The 22,679-nt window shown below is 40.5% G+C and overlaps 1 protein-coding gene across 4 annotated transcripts; it reads left to right on the top strand.

Annotated features, from left to right (window-relative positions):
* The first annotated feature begins 1,136 nt into the window (after positions 1–1,136).
* On the top strand, positions 1,137–21,047 carry SLC26A2 (solute carrier family 26 member 2). Of its 4 annotated transcripts, XM_082454174.1 has the most exons (5): positions 1,137–1,661; positions 3,297–3,327; positions 9,849–10,029; positions 11,742–12,438; positions 14,280–21,047. In XM_082454174.1, the coding sequence occupies exons 4-5, from the start codon at positions 11,767–11,769 to the stop codon at positions 15,798–15,800; spliced, it is 2,193 nt and encodes a 730-aa protein (XP_082310300.1). In that variant the 5' UTR covers positions 1,137–1,661; positions 3,297–3,327; positions 9,849–10,029; positions 11,742–11,766; the 3' UTR covers positions 15,801–21,047. The 4 variants fall into 4 exon arrangements, with proteins under 4 accessions (XP_082310300.1, XP_082310299.1, XP_082310302.1 ...); XM_082454173.1 differs by lacking the exon at positions 3,297–3,327; XM_082454175.1 differs by lacking the exons at positions 1,137–1,661; positions 3,297–3,327 and adding an exon at positions 1,683–1,823.
* The last annotated feature ends 1,632 nt before the right edge of the window (positions 21,048–22,679 follow it).

Genomic DNA, 22,679 nt, shown 5'->3' with positions numbered 1-22,679 from the left:
GATTCACAATATAGCACCTCCTCAAAAGCTTCTGTGAGGCTTAAGTAAGATAATAAATGTGAAGTTTTGTGCATCCAGAAATAAATATCCAGAAACTGTCAACTGTTGTCATTCTGCTTGTTTTGCAGCTTATAGGGAGTTGACAAAGTACTTTAACACCCATTGTTTTACTTGATTCCCTCCAGGACTCTGAGTGTGGGGCCATTAATTACCCTTGGAAAGGTGAGAACATCAATTGAGATTAAGTGATTTGTCCCCAGTGGTAAGGGACAGCACCAGGATTAGAACCCAGGTGTTCTGATTCTCATACACCTTGTGACTTTGGAAGTTCTGAATCTGGTGGGTGACAGAATCTGAGGCTCATCTCAGGATAAGAAAGGGAGTTCCTTAAACGACTGTGAAGAAGTTCATGGGAAAGGGAAGAAAAGGAAGTTAACCATGTTGCTTCCTTCATCGGTCCTCTTCCACTCCCATCTATCCTATTGTCATCTGTGGGCCTCCGCAGGCAGTACAAGAGGAAAAATGAACAAATTAACATATACTCTATATCAGATAGTGCCCAGTTCGTGGCAGATAATTAAATCAAGACTACCTGCTAGGAAGTGACTAGCAGGGAAGTCGCTGAGGAAAGGGCAGTTGGGGGTTTAGCCTGAGACCCGAGAGACAAGTAGAAACCAGGTACTGGAACAAGTGTTCAGGTCCGGAAGAGAACAAGCTTGGCAAGCAAAGGAGGCCAGGATGGGTAGGAGAGGGCTGAAGGAGGGAGAGATGCCAAATGAGGAGCGTGAGGAGTAAGGGGCCGGGGCCCAGAGCATTCAGGGCTTCGGGGGCATAGGGAGAAATTTGATATTATCTGTAAATGTCAAGGAAAGCCACTGAGGATTTTAAACGAGGATTGGAATTACATTTCATATTTATTTTTATATTTTCTTTTACATCTTAAAAAGAGTCTCTGGCTATTGGGAACTTTGGTGGAAAGTAAGTTACACTGGGGCAAGAGTCCCTCTAACTTTCTAGCAGACCTTTTCCCATTCAGGGCCTCCATTTCTCTAACAATAAACGAGGGTGGGTGGGAACGGGGGTCCCACGTAGTCGAAGATGAAGACGATACCCCTCGCAAACAAAGAGTAGTTTACAGCTCTCGTTAGAGCATTTCCACGTTTCCCTTGATACTGATTCCTCGAAATACCCTCGGGGTTAAGGCGGAGAGCCAGCAATCTGCCCGCTTCGAAGATGATTCATCGCCCGGGCACAGCGCAGGAGGAATCTCCCTAAGAATCAGGGACACGTGGCTCCTTCTGTACAGGGCAGCCAATCGCAAGGAGGAAAGCGGCCAGGGGGCAGCACCCTTGCCTGTCCTGGTCACGTCATTGGCTGACAGCCGCGTCGTTCTTCCTCGGTGCCACGTGACTGTGCATGCTGAACTTTCGTTGTTAGAGTCGCCTTCGGCACCTCCCCGCCGCCGGTGCCTTCCCGCTGCTCCCCTGGGCCCCGCCTCCTCCAGGGGCCGGGCGATGGGCGGGCAAGGGGGCTGGCGGGTTACAGGGAGGCCGGCCCCGGGAGTGGGCTGCCTCTGCCCGCGCCACCCTATCCCCTCAGTCCCGCCACGGCAGAGGACGCGCCTTGGATCCTGGTCGCACGGGGCGGCCCAGACTCGAGAGGTGAGGAGAGGGGAGGGACTTGAGACGCGGGGGAGACAGCGGTGCCGGCCTTCCCGTGGTCAGCGGGCCCCTCTTGGGGTCGTCCTCGCCTGTGACCCAGGTGTGGTGGGAGGAAGCGCGCACTAGCGGTCGCCGCGGGCCGTCGTGGCGGGGCCGTGAGAGGTGGGTGTGCGTAGGAGTTATTTCCTCTGTCGGCAGGGGCGGAGGCAGGGCCAGCGTCAAAGCCCCACTCCCTCCACCCCGGTGATCCCGACCCACCTCCGACGGCTGAGGGCTGCCCACCCTCCACCCCACACTTCGCGCCGGGTGCCCTAAACCCCGCTGGTAACGGTGTGGCTCTTCCGCCCGAGTCCTCGTAGCGCCTTCTCGAACCCAGATATATGGGAGCAGGACCGAGGACATAAGAGCCGCCACCACCACCTTAGATGGGGGAACTGAGGCTTGGGTAGGAGAGAGGACTTGATTACCTTGGTTTTTAAAACCACACACCTGGTTAAGTAGAAATCAGGACCTGTAGTTTTTCGAGACTCATAGACTTAAGTTGAAATTCTTTCACTGGATAGATGGAGGCACTGAAAGGACACAGAGGGACAGAGCCTTGCCGAAAATTACACAGCAAGTCATTTGCAGAACTAGGACTTGTACCCAGCTTTACCAAACTCATAGACTATTAGGCTGGGCCCCTTCTTGCACAGATTGGGGACCACGGTGGATTAGACGCATTCAGGACTTAAACTCCTTTCTGGCACTCATTCTAGTACCTTTTTCCTCCTTGTCCCTAAGGCATTTTATGTGAAATCTGGAACTAATGTGATATCCAGTATTGGGTTAAGCAGAAGTTCTTATCTTTGAATGCTGAGTCAAGAAGAAATGGAGAGCCAAAGCTGTTGGCAAGAAATAAGCCCCCTTTTTTTTTTCTTCAGTAATCTCAAGGGACGGAGACTAGTAGCTGTCATTTACTGAGCAAATGCTATGTGCCGGGCGCTGTGCTAGGTACTTTACTTGGGTTAGTTTTAAAACAACACTGCAAGTTGAGTAATGTTATCCCCATTTTACAGGTGAGAAATTAATGCTGAGTAAAATGAAATTTTTCAGTCAGTGCCATACAGCTGTTGAACAGTGTAGCTGGGATCTGAATAGAGATCTGTCTGACTCCAGAACATACCTAGTGATTCTCCAAATAGGCCCTCAGCCCACTGACTCAGAATCACCCAGGGAGCAGTCTTGGATCTCATCCCTGGATTTGTCTGAGAATCTGCATTTTAACAGATCTTCATGTTTGATATCATTGTATTGTACTATAATTTGCTGCCTCCTGGAGGAAGATCTGGAGATGACCTATTCAGGGATTTGGCGACTAGATTAGATTCACTAGGGGTCATTTTGAGCATTGATATTACTTTTAATGAGTATAAACCCCCAGGTAGATGATTGCCAGACTAGTTTCTTGACACAAACTTGGTTATGGTGTGTGGGGGTGGAGGGGGAGGAGTAACTGCTTTTTCTTCACCACAGAGCTCTTTTTTTTTTTTAAGATTTTTTTTAATATATATTTTTAAAATTTATTTATTTTATTCTTTTTTTTTTTTTTTTGGCTGCGTTGGGTCTTCGTTGCTGCATGCGGGCGTTCTCTAGTTGCGGTGAGCAGGGGCTACTCTTCATTGCGGTGAGTCCGCTTTTCACTGTGGTGGCTTCTCTCATTGTGGAGCACGGGCTCTAGGCGCACAGGCTTCAGTAGTTGTGGCTCGCGGGCTCTAGAGCGCAGGTTCAGTAGTTGTGGCGCACGGGCTTAGCTGCTCTGCGGCATGTGGGATCTTCCCTGACCAGGGCTCAAACCCATGTCCCCTGCATTGGCAGGCGGATTCTTTCTTTCTTTCCCTCCCTCCCTCCCTCCCTCCCTCCCTCGGGTCTTCGTTGCTGTGTGCGGGCTTTTCTCTAGTTGCAATGAGTGGGGGCTACTCTGCTGTGGTGCTGGACTTTTCATTGCAGTGGCTTCTCTTGTTGTGGAGCACGGGCTCTAGGCTCACGGGCTTCAGTAGTTGTGGCATGTGGGCTCAGTAGTTGTGGCTCACAGGCTCTAGAGCGCAGGCTCAGTAGTTGTGGCACATGGTCTTAGTTCCTCCACAGCATGTGGGATCTTCCCGGACCAGGGATCGAACCTGTGTCCCCTGCATTGGCAGGCGGATTCTTAACCACTGTGCCGCCAGGGAAGCCCTTTACCACATAGCTCTTAAACTATTATTCGTCCATTCACTCAACAAATATTTGTTAAGCACTTATTAGGTGCTCTACATGTTTCAAGGTACTGGGAATACAACTGTGAACTGTATTAATTATTAAAATTAATAATAGGCTCAGAAATGAGGTGAGCACTTGGCCATAAAATTATTGCTTTGAACTAGCTCCTAAGAGCTCGTAGCAAGGAAATAAATTTGGGGGTCATGTGGTATTTTAGAAGAGATCTAAGCTTGGAAATTGGAAGATGAGGATTGAGAATCTGGACCTACCAGTTAAGCAAGTGACTAAACTTTGATGTTTTTCATACTGGAGAATAGGAATTCATACTCTGATTCTCAGATTTACTGAGGAGGCAAGTGGGAGATGTAGATGAAATCTTTTTTAAAATTTTATTAAAAAATTTTTTCTTTTTTTCTTTCTTTTTTGGGTTTTTTTATTTAGATGAAATCTTTTTGAAAGCAGTGAATTACTATGCAAGGAACTATTTAATTATTTTACCATGGTTTTACATTAAGCTATTTTCCTCTTGGGTATTTTATTATTTTGTCTTATATTGGGCTTTATACAAGAAAAAATATATCATAGTGCTTATACTACTGATATAAGCCTTGTGGTGGTTCTTCTTTTTGCATCACAGAAATAAATGGGCATTGTTAATCATTTGTGATAACTGGAAAACAAGGAATACTTTTTTTTGGCTTCATTATATTAACTTGAAACTTCACCTGTTTGTTCATTTCAATAAACATAGATCTGTAACCATACATAGCAAGTGGGAGGGCATTGTGTTAGGTTCTGGGTTATGTAGACACGAGGATGACTTGGTGTCTGCCCTAAAGTGATACTCTCGTTTGAGACACATGTAAACTTGAGTGCTAAATAGCTATGTGTCATATGTTGGGGAAGCATAGCCTAAGAAGTTTCAGCCCCCTTCTCCTATGTCATTTGAGGTGGGACTTAAAAGATTATAAAAAGGACCAAGATAGATGGAGATAGAAGGGAAAGACATCCCCGACTGAAGGAACGACATGAGCAAGGGCCCCAAAGGGCAAAAGATGCTTATTAGTATTTTCATGGACTGGTGATTGGAACACTGGTGCATGAAAAGAAGCAAGAGAAAGGCAGTTGCAGGCTCATTCACAGAGAGAAGACTATACTAAAGTTATTTGACTATATTTAGTAGGAGGTGGAGAGCCATTGCAGATTTTTGAAGAGTGTATCCAAATGGTTTGATGCCATGTTGTTAACGAATGCTTCTTTTGAAGAAGAGGCAACATGGGATGGTGGTTAAAAACATTGGTCCAATTCAGTGTTTAAGGCTGAAGTATGTCTGCAACTTTCAAATAGTTGAGGGAAAAAAAAAAAACCCAAACAAACCAACCTGAGTGTATGAAGAGTGCAGAAGTAGTGCAGATGTAGCAAAACATTAACAATTGGTATATTGTTAAATGGGTGAATTGTGAATAAGGTGTTCCATGTATCATTCTTTCAACTTTTCTGAATATTTGAAAAGTTTCAAAATAAGCAGTCCAGAGACAGAGAGTAGGTTTGAATCAGACAGGTCTTGATTCTCATCATGGTTCTACTGCTTATAAGCTGTGTGAGTACTGGAAAATTATTTCCGAACTGTATAGTCCACACCTATTCCAGCCTAGTTTAACTGGAATTTTCCACTTAGGAGAAGAGTTTTTTTTGGTAGATGACTTGTTCACATTAATATTAGGTTCATGCTAAGACTTCTTGGGACTTCTCTGGTGACACAGTGGTTAAGAATCCGCCTGCCAGTGCAGGGGACACAGGTTCGAGCCCTGGTCCGGGAAGATCCCACATGCGGCGGAGCAACTAAGCCCGTGCGCCACAACTTCTGAGCCTGCGCTTTAGAGCCCACGAGCCACAATTACTGAAGCCTGCGCACCTAGAGCCTGTGCTCCACAGCAAGAGAAGTCACTGCAATGAGAGAAGCCCGCACACCACAGCGAAGAGTAGCCCCCACTCGCTGCAACTAGAGAAAGCCCACGCGCAGCAACGAAGACCCAGTGCAGCCAAAAATACATAAATAAAAATAAATAAATAAATTTATAAAAATAAAAACAATCTTAACTAATTTTTATTCATAAAGGGCAAAAAAGGAAAATATTACTTGCTTGCTTGAAAAAGAATTGAATAACATAACAGACCAGAAGATGTAATAAGATAATGATTGTCAAATGAGTGATACAGTAAGTGATTTTCTCAAAAACCTTCAGCGCCTACGCACTGTCTGCAGATGAAAGTCTACCTTTCTTAACCTGGCATAAAAGCCTTCCAGAATCTCCCCTAGGTACCTTTGCCACTTTCTCTCCCATTGATCTCCCATATGCATCTGGTGCTCTAAACGTATCATACTATTTCTCATTCTTTCCCTCCAACCCCAGAACTATTGCTATTTGTGTTTTCTTCTTCCTCATCCGTTTTCCAAGTCCTTCCCTCATTCTTTCATCTCTGACCCGGACTTCAGATCCCAGGTGAGATATGTTGTTCCCTGGAAGCCTTTCTAAACTGTTCTATCTCTTGCAGATTTCTTCCCTGCTTAGATGCTCTGATTCTAGTAGTTGGCAGCTTCAGTTTTATTTAGCAGTGAGTTGTGGCATACATACACAGAGCAGAGCATGAATATGGAACCGTTATGTTTCAGAGGCAGACTTCACCAGTCTCTGAACACTGTTGCCTTCCAAAAAGGCATTTCAGTTTCACAAATTGCAAAACTGTTTCTTTCATATGCACTGTTGGTTAAAATTATATGCTGTAATTACTTACCAAAAGTAGACATTGTTTCTCTTATATCTGCAAAATTTCAAAAAGAAGTTGGCTGACCCGCTGTCAGGCTTACACAGAAGGGATATCCCTCTCTTTTAGTTCAGTTCTCTTAGACTCTCAGTAATTCACACGGGAAACAGTGCCAGTGCTGCTGTTTAGTCACCAGGATAAGACAACTTTCTAAGTAGTCACACTGCATGTGCCTAATTAAAGAAGAAAGTACAGAAATGTTTTTCCTTTTTGTGTTGCCTGAACTGCCATTATACTTTAATATATGAATATGTAAATGTATTTTTCAAATGTTTTGTTGGTTTTTTCCTCCAGTTCCTGCAAGGTAATGTGGAAGATTCAAGTGTTTTCTTCTTGAACCTTTCTTTTCTTCACTCTCAATTATCAATGTTGATAAAGGGAGAAACTACCCTAGATGATACAGGAGAATCCTATTTTACTGAATTTCATGGAATATATAGTATATATTCCAACTTTCTGAAAATGGGAGTCTGGCTATAGACTGTATTTCAAGGATAAACACTGTAACTTCATTTTTCATGAAGCAATTGGTGAATACTGTAATTGAAAGCAGTAACAGGCCTGGGGGAATGAGAGGATTTTTGTGCAAAAAGGGATACTTGAAAAATTTGTTCCAGAGTAGATAGTCCCACCTGAAAATAAATATTGCTTTGCATCCTACTTTTTCTGTATTTCAGTTATTTGTTTAGCAAATATTTTCATTCCTATTTTCGAAAGCATATACTTGGACACTTCAGGGGATACAAAGATGAAACAGAATGGAGCTTGCTTTCAAGGAGCTTAATTTGTATGGAGGTCATACCTACAATTTAGTTTAAGATAATTTTTAATGTAGTTTTATATTGTTTGGGGTTTTAAAATAGGCTTGAAAAAAGGGGAAAAAAGTAGTTTTGAGGAGAATTTTAGGGGGTGACTAGGATCAGTAAAAGACTATAGATGGTTTTTGGATTCAGACTGATGGCTAAATCATTTCCACTTCTAGGACTGTTTGTGAGTGAATACCTAAGTTTTTGAGAGCTGGAGATGGAAAAGGACTATGGCCATGAGTATAGAGAAAGGAGAGTTGGGCACGAGTTTGTAGATGTCAGTGCTAGGTCATTTTGGGTAGCAGGTAGGTGAAACTGGGATGTGTAGGATAACTGAATTTCAAAGTGTTTAGAAGTACCTGAAGTTAGAGAAAGCTAATTAGGTAGGTGATAGGAATAGTAACATGCTCAAAAAAAGCTATTCTTGGAGTCTTAAAATCTGGATTTTATTATCTGGCTCAGTCACTTACACAAGCTAAATGAATTACTAAATTGGTCAAGACATTTCACTTTATTATGATCTATCTATATCTTTATATTTAAAGTGGGTTTCTTATAGACAGCATATAGTTGGGTCTTATTTTTTAAATCTTATCTGGCAATCTGTTTAATTGGCATATTTAGACAATTCACATTTTAAAAATATTTATTTATTTTATTTATTTTATTTTTGGCTGTGTTGGGTTTTCGTTGCTGCGCGCGGGCTTTCTCTAGTTGTGGCGAGCAGGGGCTACTCTTTGTTGCAGTGCGCGGGCTTTTCATTGCGGTGGCTTCTCTTGTTGCGGAGCACGGGCTCTAGGCGCACAGGCTTTAGTAGTTGCAGCACGCGGGCTTCAGTAGTTGTGGCTCGTGGGCTCTAGAGCGCAGGCTCGGTAGTTGCGGCGCATGGGCTTAGTTGCTCCGTGGCATGTGGGATCTTCCCGGACCAGGGATTGAACCTGTGTCCCCTGCATTGGCAGGCGGATTCCCAACCACTGTGCCACCAGGGAAGCCCCGACTATTCACATTTAATGTGATTTTTTTTTTAAATATGTTTGGATTAAATTCTACCATCTTGCTAGCCGTTTTCAATGTGTTCTACCTGTTTTAGGTCTCATTCTTCTTTTGGGTTAATTGAGAATTTTTTATGATTCTATTTTGTCTCCAGAATTAGCTTATTATTTATATCTTAAAAAAATTTATTGGTTACCCTTGAGTTTACAATGTACATCTTTAATCAGAGCCTACTTTCAAATAGTATTATATTACTTCATATATAGTATAAGACTTTACAATTCTTAATTCCCCCTACCATTCTTTGTGCTCTTGTTTTGTGCATTTTATTTTGCATGTGCTGTAAAAATGCATTTCTATTTTTGCTTTAGACAGTTATTTTTTTTAGAGCAATTAAAGATTTTTTTAGTTAAAAATAAATCTTGTTTTCATTTGTTCCATCTCTTAGACTTTATTTGTTGTGTACTGTGTAGACCTGAGTTTTTGTCTGGTGTGTGTAGTGTGTGTGTGTGTGTATGTGTGTGTAGTAGTGCTGGTCTGCTGGCAATAAATTCTCTTAGTGTTGGTCTGAGAAAGTTTTTATTTCTTCTTCATCCTTCAAAAAATATTTTCTCTGGGGATAGAATTCTGGGTTGACAGTTATATTTCTGTGATAAAGGTATCACTCCATCTTCTGGCTTGTATGGTTCCTGTGTATGTAGTGTGTGTTTTTTTTTTCCCCCCTTTGGCTGTCTTTAGAATTTTATCTTTGTCTTTCGTTTTCAGCAGTTCAAATATGACATGTGTAGGTGTGTGGTGCTGTGTTGTTTTGGTTTGGTTTTGTATTTGTCCTTCTTGGTATTCTCAGAGATTCTTGGATCTATAGTTTGGTATCTGTCATTAATTTTGGAAAATTCTTGGCTATTATGTCTTCAAATATTCCTTCCACCCATTCTCTGTCTTCTCTTTTTGGGATTCTAATTATGCATAAGTTAGATTGTTTAATACATCCCACAGCTCTTGGATGTTCTCTTAAAGTTTTATTTTTCATTTTTTAAAAAATTCTGTTTTTCTCTTTCTGTTTTAGTTTGGGTAGTTTCTATCAACCTATCTTCAATTTCATCGATTCTCTCTTTGGCTCTGTCAGGTTTGATGGTCCTGTCAGAGGCATTCTTTATCTCTGTTACCACGTTTTTCACTCTTAGTATTACATTTCAGTTCTTTCTTACAGTTTCCATCACCCTGTTGCACTTTCTAGTATTAATTTTTATCTTTTTCCTTTCCAGCTAGCTGCCATATAGGGCAAGATTTGAATTTTGTTAGTTTCTTCTTATGCCTCTTTTAGGTTTGGAAAAGCCTTTTGGCCCAGAACTCACTAAGAACTATTCCAAAATAGAAGGACATAAGGAATGCACTCAAAACTAGCTTGGCCTGAAAGTAGGAAGTGAGAAGAGAGTTATAGACCAGTTGCATTGAGGAATGAAGAGCTGCTGTGTGTATTCACCAATCTAATTGACTTGCCCAGGGTAAGTGGTCATCTAAATCTGTTCTTCTCTTCCTTATCTATTTAACAAGACCATCAATGTAACTACTGTTTTACTCTTGTTCAGTGGGATGACCAGCTATAGCCCTTTTATCCTAAACAAAATTAATGTGGGTTACTTTTACAAATATTGTGTTCTTGAATGGGTCATGGGTCCTGGATTATGGCATCTTGGCAATATTAGGCTTATAGAACCTCACGAGGGCTTATCTTTCTGTCAGTTCTGAGACAGGAAACTACCTGGGTCCTTTGTCTAATATATTTTATCTCTTATTGGCCACAGTCATAAATTTGTTTATTCGTTTATTATTTCCTTCATTCAAACATTTTGTAAGCCTGCTATCTCAGAGTTACCATACATTGTTGATGATTACAATGATGAACAAGATGTCCTTTCCTCCTGGACCTGGAGAGACTTTTCCTTAACTAATACAAAAGTATGGTTAGTACTGTAACGGAGGCATGAAGTGCTATGAGACACAGATTCATTTGGGCTGGGGTCAGTGCTTTGAAGAAGAGATAGCATTTTAACTGGGTTTTAAAAATGATTGGGGTCTTGATAGAGAGTTGGATGGCCATTCTAAGCTAAGCAAACAGCCAACGCAAAGCCACTGATTTGTGAAGTATTTGGCAGTTTACACTCTGTTCCTCTGAAGGTCTGTTTCTTTTTCCTTCTCTTTTACTCTTATTACAAGACTTATTTTTTGTTGTCCCTCCTCTCTTTTTGCTTATTTTTACCTTCTTTGTTTTCCTGTAGTTCTTAGTGGTAGGTCTTATGGCAGTAGTTTTATAGTTTAGGACCCAGAGATGCAGGATCACCTGGATCTCCTCCTAGTTGAAGTGTTGGGCAACATTATTCCTCCATTCAGCTTATGTTTTAGAGTGTATACTTAGGATAGTAAAGCGAATCTTTCTTTGCATGAATATAGATCCTGCCCATAGGGCAGACATGACTCTATACTAGAACAAAGCAGAATAGAACAAAACCTTTCAGAGATCAGACACTTGCCCCATCAGCCTACTCCATGCTGTTGATGTTTGTTTCCTTCAACAGTCTCTTATCAGCTTCTCTCTTTTCTTTCCTACCAAACCAGAGCACGTTGTTCAAAGACACAAATGCATTCTGTGCTAGTTTTTTTTTTTCTCAAAACATATCTTTACTCTGTCACTCACATTTTCTTTCTGTTTATTTTCAACAACTAGTAGGTTATCTTAAAAGGGACCCACCCACTGAAAAAACAAAAACAAAAACAAAAAAACCATCTTCCTTGTTTCAGGGACTTTTGCAGGTAAGGTAGGTGTCAAGGTTTGAGACCAGATCCTCTTTTGCAGTATTCGTGGGAGTGAAAAATCTGAAAATAAGACTGTTAGTAGCATATAGAAAGGAGGAGACAGGCTACCCCAATACCGTTTCTGGAGAAAAAAATTTCAGGGGGAGCCAGACAGAGATGGAGAAGAATCCTTGATAGTTTATACTTTTGGGAAGTCCTGTACTCAGTGAGTTATTTGCTTTAACTTGGTCTGATTCTTTTTTCCTGGATCAAGACAAATGAGGCTCAACTAAGGAAAGTGAATATAAGATACTACCCCCAAGTGAACTTCTCTTAACTCTCATGAATGACAAGTAGGACTGTTAAAATGTGTGAGTACTGAGAATTACTTAATCAGTTAACCCTCATATTTTCTCTGGGGTAGGAGGCTGAAACATCGATCTCCAGAAATGTCTTTGAAAAATAAAGAGCAAGATGACCAATACAGTCCTCCATCTAGGATCCATCTGGAGCATGAAGAGGAATCACGTAATGACTTCCAGCAATTTGAGACCAATGATCAATGCAGACCTTATCCTAGGATCCATTTGGAGCCTCAAGAGAAACCGGATACTAACTTCAAGCAATTTGTCATCAAAAAACTAGAGAAGAGTTGCCAGTGCAGTTCAACCAAAGCCAGAAATATCATTTTTGGCTTCCTTCCTGTTTTGCAGTGGCTCCCAAAATACAATCTGAAGAAAAACATTTTAGGAGATATGATGTCTGGCTTGATTGTGGGCATCTTATTGGTGCCTCAGTCCATTGCTTATTCTCTCCTGGCTGGCCAAGAACCTGTCTATGGTCTGTACACATCTTTTTTTGCCAGCTTCATTTATTTCCTATTGGGTACCTCCCGTCACATTTCTGTGGGCATTTTTGGAGTACTGTGCCTTATGATTGGTGAAGTAGTTGACCGAGAACTATACAAAGCTGGCTATGACACTGCCCACGTTGCTCCTTCTTTAGGAGTGGTTTCAAATGAGAGCACATTATTAAGCCAGACATCAGGCAAGATATGTGACAAAAGCTGCTATGCAATTATAGTTGGCAGCACTGTAACCTTTATGGCTGGAGTTTATCAGGTAAGAAACAGTGGAATAAGTGGTTGTTTCTGGCAAAAGAAATCACTATGCGTGAAATCTCAGATCTGTAAGGGAACTTAGCAATCATAATAATTAAAGCTATCATTTATTGAATGCTCAGGATATGGAAGAGGTAGAGCCAAAATTTAAACCCTGGTTTGACTCCACAAGTAAGATAAGGCTGCTTCTATTTTCTCAACCCTAGGCAGCCTCTTAACCAATGAATTTCAGTCAGCCAGAATTTAATTATTTGATCGTAAAAATTCAGACCAGAAAGGGACCTCAGACCACCTAGTACAACTTCTTAATTTTGTATGTCGAGAACTATCAGATTTGCTTGACGTTATTTGTGGTTGGTTATTGGCGGAGTCAGCACTAACAGGGAAGAGGGCAACAGAATGGGGGTTGGGAGAGGAAGAGTGCAAGAGTTTTTCAAACTACAGATGACTTCCCCCCTTGTTGTAGAATTGCTGCTCTAATGAGTGACTCTCACTAAAGATAGTAGTTTTCTTGGACTGCTGGGAAGGGAAGAAGTTGGGGACCACTATTTCATGCTATCAGCCAGGAGAAGGATTAGAAATGAAATTCTTTTGGGCCTCCCATGGAATCCACTAATCTGCCATCTTCATCATGCCTCTGCCTTTGGCGTTCAGGAGTCAGTGCCAACACTAGACCTCTTCTCTGTTACAGACATGTGGAACCAATCTAGGAGGGGGAAGAGTAGCTCACTTCATTAGGTGCTTGGACAGAAGGAGAGGGAGAAGGGGCTGGTGTGCAGAAGAGTTGTGCTGCTCGAGTTCATTTTTGCTTTTTTGTTAGTATGCCTCACCGAGAACGAGGAAGGGTGAATAGAATTCTGAGGAATTATTGGGAAGAGGAAAAAGAAAGAAATAAAATGTTATATCTTTGAGGATATAGAATTAACATGGGAGGCAGTATAGCATAAGCACATATGCATTGGCTGAAAATAGTTTCTCAGTTTGAAGTTAGATTAAAGAATTCTATAATAATTTTTAAAGTGTGATTCTATTTTGATGTGAATCTAGTTTTTTGTTTTATCAGTTAAAACTTTACTTTTACGGTAATGATACGTAATTTAAAGAAAAATACATGTTTTTTAAATTAGAATTTTTCCAACTTGTGTTTTTATGATTTCTCATGGATCCTTTTTTTTTTTAACATCTTTTTTTTAAGCAGATGTTCATTTTTAATTATTATTTATTTATTTATTTTATTTTTTTGGCTGTGTTGGGTCTTCGTTTCTGTGCGAGGGCTTTCTCCAGTTGCGGCAAGCGGGGGCCACTCTTCATCGCGGTGCGCGGGCCTCTCACTATCACGGCCTCTCTTGTTGCGGAGCACAGGCTCCAGATGCGCAGGCTCAGTAGTTGTGGCTCACGGGCCTAGTTGCTCCACGGCATGTCGGATCTTCCCAAACCAGGGCTTGAACCCGTGTCCCCTGCATCGGCAGGCAGATTCTCAACCACTGCGCCACCAGGGAAGCCCTCTCATGGATCCTTGAGAAATTTTTTCTTTTTCAAAGCGATCTGAACCTTATTCAAGTTTAAGAAACATTGTGCAAGAAGGTAGGAATCCTAAGCTCTTGTCTGGGCTAGTCAGTAACACTGTGACCTTGGGCAAGTTGCTTAGCCCTCTGAGTGTCAGTAAAATGAGCCCTCTCTTTGTAAAATGAGAGGATTGATAAATGATTGTGGTTTTTTTTCTAGCTCTGACATTCTATGGTGCTCTGATGGTATGTCTCCACACAAAGAAATACCAGGGGAATACAGGATTTAGAAGCTCTTTTCCATTTGTATTTAACACTTGTATATCCTTCCTTCCAGGTAGCGATGGGCTTCTTTCAAGTGGGCTTTGTTTCAGTCTACCTCTCAGATGCCTTGCTGAGTGGATTTGTCACTGGTGCCTCCTTCACAGTTCTTACATCTCAGGCCAAGTATCTCCTTGGACTCAGCCTTCCTCGGAGTAGTGGCGTGGGATCACTCATCACTACTTGGATACATATCTTCAGAAACATCCATAAGACCAATATCTGTGATCTCATCACCAGCCTTTTGTGCCTTTTGGTTCTTTTGCCAACCAAAGAACTCAATGAGCGCTTCAAGTCCAAACTTAAGGCACCTATTCCTACTGAACTCTTTGTTGTTGTGGCAGCCACATTAGCCTCTCATTTTGGAAAACTAAATGAGAAATACAATACCAGTATTGCTGGACATATTCCCACTGGGTTTATGCCACCCAAAGCACCGGACTGGAACTTAATTCCTAATGTGGCTGTAGATGCAATAGCTATTTCTATCATTGGGTTCGCTATTACTGTATCACTTTCTGAGATGTTTGCCAAGAAACATGGCTACACAGTCAAAGCTAATCAGGAAATGTATGCCATCGGCTTTTGCAATATCATTCCTTCCTTCTTCCACTGCTTTGCTACTAGTGCAGCTCTTGCAAAGACATTGGTTAAAGAATCCACAGGCTGTCAAAGTCAGCTTTCTGGTGTGGTGACAGCTCTGGTTCTTTTGTTGGTCCTCTTGGTAATAGCTCCTTTATTCTATTCCCTTCAGAAAAGTGTCCTTGGTGTGATCACTATTGTAAATCTCCGGGGAGCCCTACGTAAATTTAAGGATCTGCCCGAGATGTGGAGGATTAGCAGAATGGATACAGTTATCTGGTTTGTTACTATGCTGTCCTCTGCACTGATAAGTACTGAAATAGGCCTGCTTGTTGGGGTTTGTTTTTCTATGTTTTGTGTCATCCTCCGCACTCAGAAGCCAACGACTTCATTGCTTGGTGTGGTGGAAGAGTCTGAAATCTTTGAATCCATGTCTGCCTACAAGAACCTTCAGGCTAAGTCAGGCATTAAGATTTTCCGCTTTGTAGCTCCTCTCTACTACATAAACAAAGAATATTTTAAATCTTCCTTATACAAAAAAACTCTCAACCCAGTCTTAGTAAAGGCAGCTCAGAAGAAGGCAGCAAAGAAAAAGATCAAAAAGGAAACAGCAACTCTCAGTGGAATCCAGGATGAAGTTTCAGTGCAACTTTCCCATGATCCCTTAGAGTTCCATACCATAGTGGTTGACTGTAGTGCAATACAGTTTTTAGATACAGCAGGGATCCATACACTGAAAGAAGTTCGCAGAGATTATGAAGCCATTGGCATCCAGGTTCTGCTGGCTCAGTGCAATCCCTCTGTGAGGGATTCCCTGGCCCGGGGAGAGTATTGCAAAAAGGAAGAAGAAAACCTTCTCTTTTATAGTGTATATGAAGCAATGACTTTTGCAGAAGACTCTCAAAATCAGAAGGATATATATGTTCCCAATGGTCTGAGTTTTTCCAGTGACTGATTGAGAAAGTAAATAGAAGGAAGAATACTGTCTAGCCCCAGAGGTTAAAATTTCAAGTTTTTTTAACATTTTATACTATGGAACTGGAAATTGTTGCACACGAGAAATTTTAACCTTTTGGCTCGACAGAATTCTTCCTTTGAAGCTGATGGCCTTTGTAGATACACAGATGCAGCAGAGCTTTTAGTTAGGCAGAATCAAAAAGAAGAAAATATTGTGGTTTTCAGCTTTCTTGCAAATATGAGATATTCTTGGAATTAAATAAATATCTATTGAATTGAACTGTAAAGTAGCCCCAAAACTTAATTACCATCCTGTTTTAGGAGATTTGCATCTGGACTGTTCCTTCTGCAGGAGGTAAAGGGGTAAAGCTGGCATTTACATGAGAAGTGCTGGAGCCTGTTTGGCATGGCTCTTTGGAGAGGGAGTAGAAAGGAAGTAGGGAGAGAATGTTGTGTCTGCTCTCCTAACAGCAGGTCAAGAGGCTTCTGGGGTGCGGGGTAGTAACTAGACAAGCTTGTTCTCACTTGTAATTCTCTATTCCCTGTCTTTGCCCCCCAGATGGCAGTCGGATCTCTGGCTTTTAATAAGAGAGCAGCATTCCTCTCAGGCACAGTCTTATCAGGAGTCTGATGGCTGAGCAGGTTTGTGAAATCCTACCAGCTAGCCCCATATTATACAGAATGCTCTTGGTGATACATTTGATGTTTTTAGTCAGCCTTTTTGTTTAGGGTAAGTAGGTAAGAAAAAAAGAGCTCTTCATAACCAGCCAACATAATGAGAATCCTCTCTGTCTCTTCTGTGATCCCTATCTGTCCCTGTTTCTGAGTATTTCTCTACCATTAAGTTCTGTTTTAACTTTCAGTCATTTAGTGTGTTACCCATGGAATCTGTCCTAAACTGCTATGTCTGATTACCAGTGAGTGACAAGTTTGCCAGATAAAAGGCAAAATGCTAACTCAGCAATTTTATGTAGCCTTTTAAATGAGCTTGAGGCAAACTGTTCAGGACAAATTACAAAAAGGAATGATTGACAGCTTCCCTTAAGACTTTGTTTATTTAGCAGTGAATTTTTTTTTCTTTCCCATTGTATTTTAGCAAGGGTCAGCTGGGAATTGACAGTCTTTCTCATATTTGAGAAGCTGCTGTTCATCTTTACTCTGCAAGAAAAATTTATTATAACCAATGGAAAAGAATGCATAGAAGTGATAAGAGTGCTTCCAAAAGAACATGAATAATTGTAGATGTTTTAGTGAAACAAAGCTAATGCTTACTGCCATGCACCCTATTGATGTACAATAAATATTGATGACAGTGACAGCATTTAACTCTTTAGGCCACCTCAGACTGTTATGTAAGAGAATTTAGAAGCATCACATTTATACAACCTAAGTTCTGTGGGTGTATTATTTATGATAGCTGGTCACAGGTTGTGGCCCAGAAATACTTCCTTTTGAAAAGCAAGTATGTCTGACATTGAAAGCTTATAGTTCTGTATCTGTACTTTCAAAGGCAAGGAAAAAAAAAACAGGTTTTCCAAAGTTAGGACTAGGAGACTAGTTGATGTAAAATTGAAACATTTAGCACACCATTTTAAACAAACAAGATAAAAATTGCAAAAGTGCAAAATCATTTTTAACGCATTCCTACATTCTAAACAGTTTAAATATTTATAAGAAGCAAAGCCTATGTGTAGGGCATCTATTGGAGTGGAAGACTTTGAACCATCTTTCTTGTTGGCTCTGTAAACCGCAAGTGTTGCTTTTCTTTTGGTAGAGCTCTGCCCATCAGTTTACATGAAAAATGCCTTTCTGTTATTAAAACAAAGCAGTTTCTTAGGAGCTAGATTTCTGTCTTTGAGATGATTGACATCATGATTAAATGTAATAGTGTCCTGAGTTTTAACATCCTTTTAGAACTTAAGTCTAGAATTTCAGAAATGTTAACTGCTGTTTGTATTCGTGTCCTTTGCTTATTGTTTGTAGCCAGTATTTGCTGTTTCTCTCCAGTCTTATGAATAGTAATAGTAAAATCAGAGTGTCTTGGTTGTCATTTGTTTTCAACCCCTCTTGTACCTCCCCAAGCCAGATTTGAATCCAGATCATTGTAGATATCTAATGCCATGTGACAGAGTAATGAGTACATGTTCAAGACGACTCTATAATTTAGCAAACCCTACCACAGCAAAAAAAAAAAAAAAAGCCCATAGAATTTGGAAAATCTCTTAAAAGAAGAGAGTAACAGGGTTTGTCTTTTACCTGCCATTTCTGTCCATAACGTGTATATAAGCAATTCTGGAACTTTATGCAGTTAGCAGATTCTTGAATTGTGTTCTGGTTTGTTCTTCTCCCACCTACCCAAACAAACAAGAGATTCTGCTTTTGAAAGTCATTTGTAAAGATATTTAAGGTATCACTAGAATTTAAATCTTACCTTCTCTGCTTGGTTTGAAGTCTGCCTATACTTACATGTTAAGGTTTTTTGATTGCTGGTATTTAAAGGAATCAAACCTGAAACCAAAATCTAATTCACCAATAAAACTAATATTTTTCGTTTGCTTTCTTACTCAAGGGTTTGGACTTTAATTCATTAGGCAATATTTTACACACTTTACTGATATGAAGATATCATGCTTACTCTAAACTTCAGAGTCTAAATGAAGCATATTTGCATTGCTTATTGATAACTGTATAAAATTCTGAATATCTTAAAATGGTCATTTAATTGAAATATGTGTACACTCTTGATGGTTAAAACAACCAGAGGGGTGGAGTGGGCCAATGCACCGAGAGACTAAGGGTAACATTCAAGAGAGAAATGAAGGGAATAGACCATTGAAAAGACTATCTCTGACTAAACAAGGGATAAAAGAGAGGGACTCAGTTGAATAGGATCCAATCCCTGGTTAGCCACGCACAACAGTAGGAAGACCAGGATTAAGAGCCACACCTTAGTTTGAGAGCAAGCTCAGAACTGGATTCTGCTTCCAGAAGGGGAGGGCACAGATTCACCAAAGCTGAAAGAGCTGGTAGCCAAGGTTGGGGCCAAAGCCCGGGTTGACCTACTCCAGAGCACTAGACTGAGTGACTGTAGCCTCTGATGGTAGTAAAATTGACAGATGCCTAGTTGACTTTTTTTTTTTTTTTTAAAGAAGGATCAAAGGCAAACACAATTTGGATAGCCTGACTTAGCTTTTAAACGTCAGTAGACTGAAGCCAAAATTTGTTGGTAAATTTACAGCATGGTAAATGGTGATCTTTGAACTGTGTCAGGGTGTCAGATGAGTTCATTAGGCTATTCTAATGCTAATGACCACATTTTAACAAGAACAGTAATTCTCTGCATGAGTATTCTCTTAGTAATTTGTCATTTAAGATCACACAGTCTGGGTGTTAGCCCGGATCTTAATATAAAAGTAAGAAAAGTGTTACAGTGAATTTCTTGGGAACTTAAATTGAGCCTAGAAGTTATAATGATAATAAATTCAAGCTTTGTGATCCTTATTAATGTTCTTAATGAATTGTTTTCCTCTATGTATTGCTATAGATGAGCCATAACATCAATGTAGACAATACCTCAAATACTTCCTGAGGACCTATGCAGGAGTCTAGGGCCCTGGGCCAGGTGCTGGGACTACAGTACTAAATCCAGTAGGTGGGCTATATGCTAACTCTTTTAGTAACACATGGCGACACTTGGAGGTGCTTTATGGAGGGGCTAAGCTGAGCCTGGACTGAGGTCTGAGCAGGAGGCAGGCAGCTGAGGCAAACAAGGATGCCCCTGGTCTACTCAAGGAATGATTGCACAGTGACAAGGTAAGAATCCTATCCATAGGATTTAGACTTTGCTTAATTTTTCTGTTCTTTAATGTTTCTCTTTCTTTTTCTTCTACTGTTTTATCTGTTCTAGTGATGCCTTATTTGAAACTGGGCTTTAAGAACTGCAAAAAGGAAGAAATTGGATCTAGAAGGCTTTTAGGCTCTGAACTAATTTGGCTTTTTTTTTCTTTTTTTGGTGTAAGGATTTTAGATAATCATGAGTGGGATCATTCATTTGAGTGCTAATAACAAGAATGAAAATTATAATGCAATAGGCCAAAATAATATACCAGCTAGTTTGTTATCATAGCCTATTATTAAAGTAAAATATTATTGAAATACTATAGGTATACAATTATAGGTTTTTTTTTTTTTGAATGTTAGTAACTTTAGAAATGGAGAATTTAGATGTAGGAGTGGGGGAAATTTTTTTTTATAAGGTTATTTTTATCCTGAGAAGGACTATTTTTTAAAAAAGTGTTTTGCACCTGAAATTTTAAAGTAAACATGTTAAATACAGTTATACCAGATAGTGGATTTTTTGGCGTGTGTTTTATTTTTCTCCTAGTGATATAAAATAGGAAGGAGATATTGAATTATGAAAACTGGAATAATGAAGGACACTAAATGCTTTTATTGGAGCTACCATGTTTGTAAATCTACGTTGGAACGTTGTATAACCTTTCTTGGATTTGAATTATGGCTCCGAAATTGGCCAAATAATTATAATCTTATTAAAAATACCAATGACAGAATTTCTAACTGAAGGTCTTTACTTGGCAAACAGACAAGCAGCCTTAGCCAGAAAGGATTTTTAACTGCAGTTTTAAGAAACTTATTTTAGGGAGGTTCTTTTCCCACACCCCATTCCCCATCCCTAAAATAATAAGTTACTTGGAACGAAACTGCTCTTGCCTTTTCAATTCAAATCAGTTGGGAAGTTACTGTTTGAGTTCTGATGCTGCCATGATTTCTCAAAAATTAGTGTGAACAAACCAGTCTGTATAAAACGCTACCATTTTTGGTCTCCTCTGCAATTTTGTATACAAATCAAGACAATATCAGGGTGAGAGGTGAATGAACTTAAAATCTCAGTCTTGTTTATTCACTAAAAAAGTATACTGCCTTTTTTTTTCCAATTTATTCAAGGCTAATGACTTTTGGGAATATGTTTCATACCATGTATATCTTTTTAAATTAAAGCAAGTGCCTTGATGCTATTCCACATAAATCTTGCTTAACCCTCTATGGGATGAGGATGAGTTATTGATGGATTACAGCCTATTGCAGGAAAGGGGGAATTGGTTAATAGCAGATCCTTTTCATCTGGGATCTATTTGTGATGTTTATTATATAAGATCCTATATGGGTTGTGATCTAGAGGTGTCATTTCATTTGTCTGCTAATAAATTGTTATGCTTATAAAATATTACCGTGTATAAATTATTCAAATGCAAGGGGGGAGGGTTTCTAACTAAGAAACACATTCAGGTCACCAGTGAGCTTTACAATACCATCTCTTTACATTTGGAGGGTGATTCAGTCATTCAGTTTCCCCATCACACAAAAGTATCTGTCCTTACAGAAAGTCTTAAAGCATAAAGAAACCCAGTTCTTTCCTTTTTGCTTTGGGGTCCTGAGTGACTCAGTTAACCCTTTGGGGACTTAATTTTTCCATCGGTGAAAGCGGGAAGAGAACTAGATTGCTCGAAGACCCTTCGAGTTCTTATGTTGCATGACTCCTATTCCATACTGTGTTGAAATCAGAAAACCCAAATCTGGTTTATGTTTTACTACTGTCCTAACACTGAATTTTGAGCCACATTTTCCCCATCAGTACATTGAGGCTAACACCTTACACCAGCTAAGTGAGAGAAGTGGGCGTGCAGTCCCTAACTGGAGCACACGGCTTTGTAAGGACTAATCAGCACCACCCTTGCACCTCCCCCACCCCACGACCCCATACCTGCCAAGAGCCTCTTGAATGTCCTCCCTCTTCTGCTTCTCCACTCTGTAGAAGTGGGAGTGTGAGTATAGGCTTAAGGACAGTTTTCAGTCTTCCTTTTGCAGTACTTCTGTAACCCTGAGCATTCTGCCTCTAAGCTCATCCTTACCCACAGAGTGAAGGAGGGTGCACCCACTCTGTCTGCATGCAGCATCTGGGATCCAGAGCCCCTGAAGTGCCTCACACACTCATTCTCTAGCATCTCCTCCAACCAACTTGGAGGATTGTGCTATCCCATCTGTCCTTTCAATGCTTGTGTCCTTGGCCTTGTCTCTCATATAGCACTACTGCTTAAGGTTTTAATTTTCGGATCCAGTTGTGACTGATGAAAGTATGGCTTTTCTTGGAGAAATATTCACATGTGCATGTATATACATACACGTGATTATAAAAAAGGCTGGTTCATGGACCCCCATATCATAAACACCTTGCATTGTAAGCTCTCCCCAGATGACATCCACATTTATGGCTTCAACTACATTATATGCATGCTAACGGCAGCCAAACATGATTTCCAGCCTGACCTTTCTAGAACACCAACCAGCATTATCTGTCTATATATAAATCTCCACAGCTGTTACTGGACAGTTCAACCTGGATGCCCAGGGGCATTTCATAAGCAACATACCCCCAAACTCCTCCTGTTTTATCTATCTTGATTATGGCATGAGCTAGCTACTCAAGCCAGAATCCTGGGAAATTCTAGAATATTCCTCTTCAACTCACACCAAATCCATCTACCTGGCAAGAGTCTTTCAAATCCAACATCTCTTTCGTGCCCTCCATGTGTATCATTTCTGTTCAGGATGATGCCATAGCCTAACTAGTTTACCTGTATCTCTACAGCTCAGCCTCCACACTAGTTATCAATCAATTTCTAAAAAATAATTTGACGTTTGCTACTTGTAAGTGGTTCTCCAATGTTTTCAGGGTAAGTTCAGAATGAATGCTTTAGCCAACAAGACCTTAAAAACTATGATCTTGCTTACATCTCTAGTCACTTGTCCTACCACACATCCTTTGCTTGACATACCTACTTCTGACCTTAACTGTTCC

Source organism: Balaenoptera physalus (assembly GCF_965194825.1).
Source record: "Balaenoptera physalus genome assembly, chromosome: 3".
In the NCBI taxonomy this organism is placed as follows: Eukaryota; Metazoa; Chordata; class Mammalia; order Artiodactyla; family Balaenopteridae; genus Balaenoptera; species Balaenoptera physalus.
The sequence above is the reverse complement of the archived record's forward strand: the minus strand, read 5'-3'. Positions and strand labels throughout refer to the sequence as shown.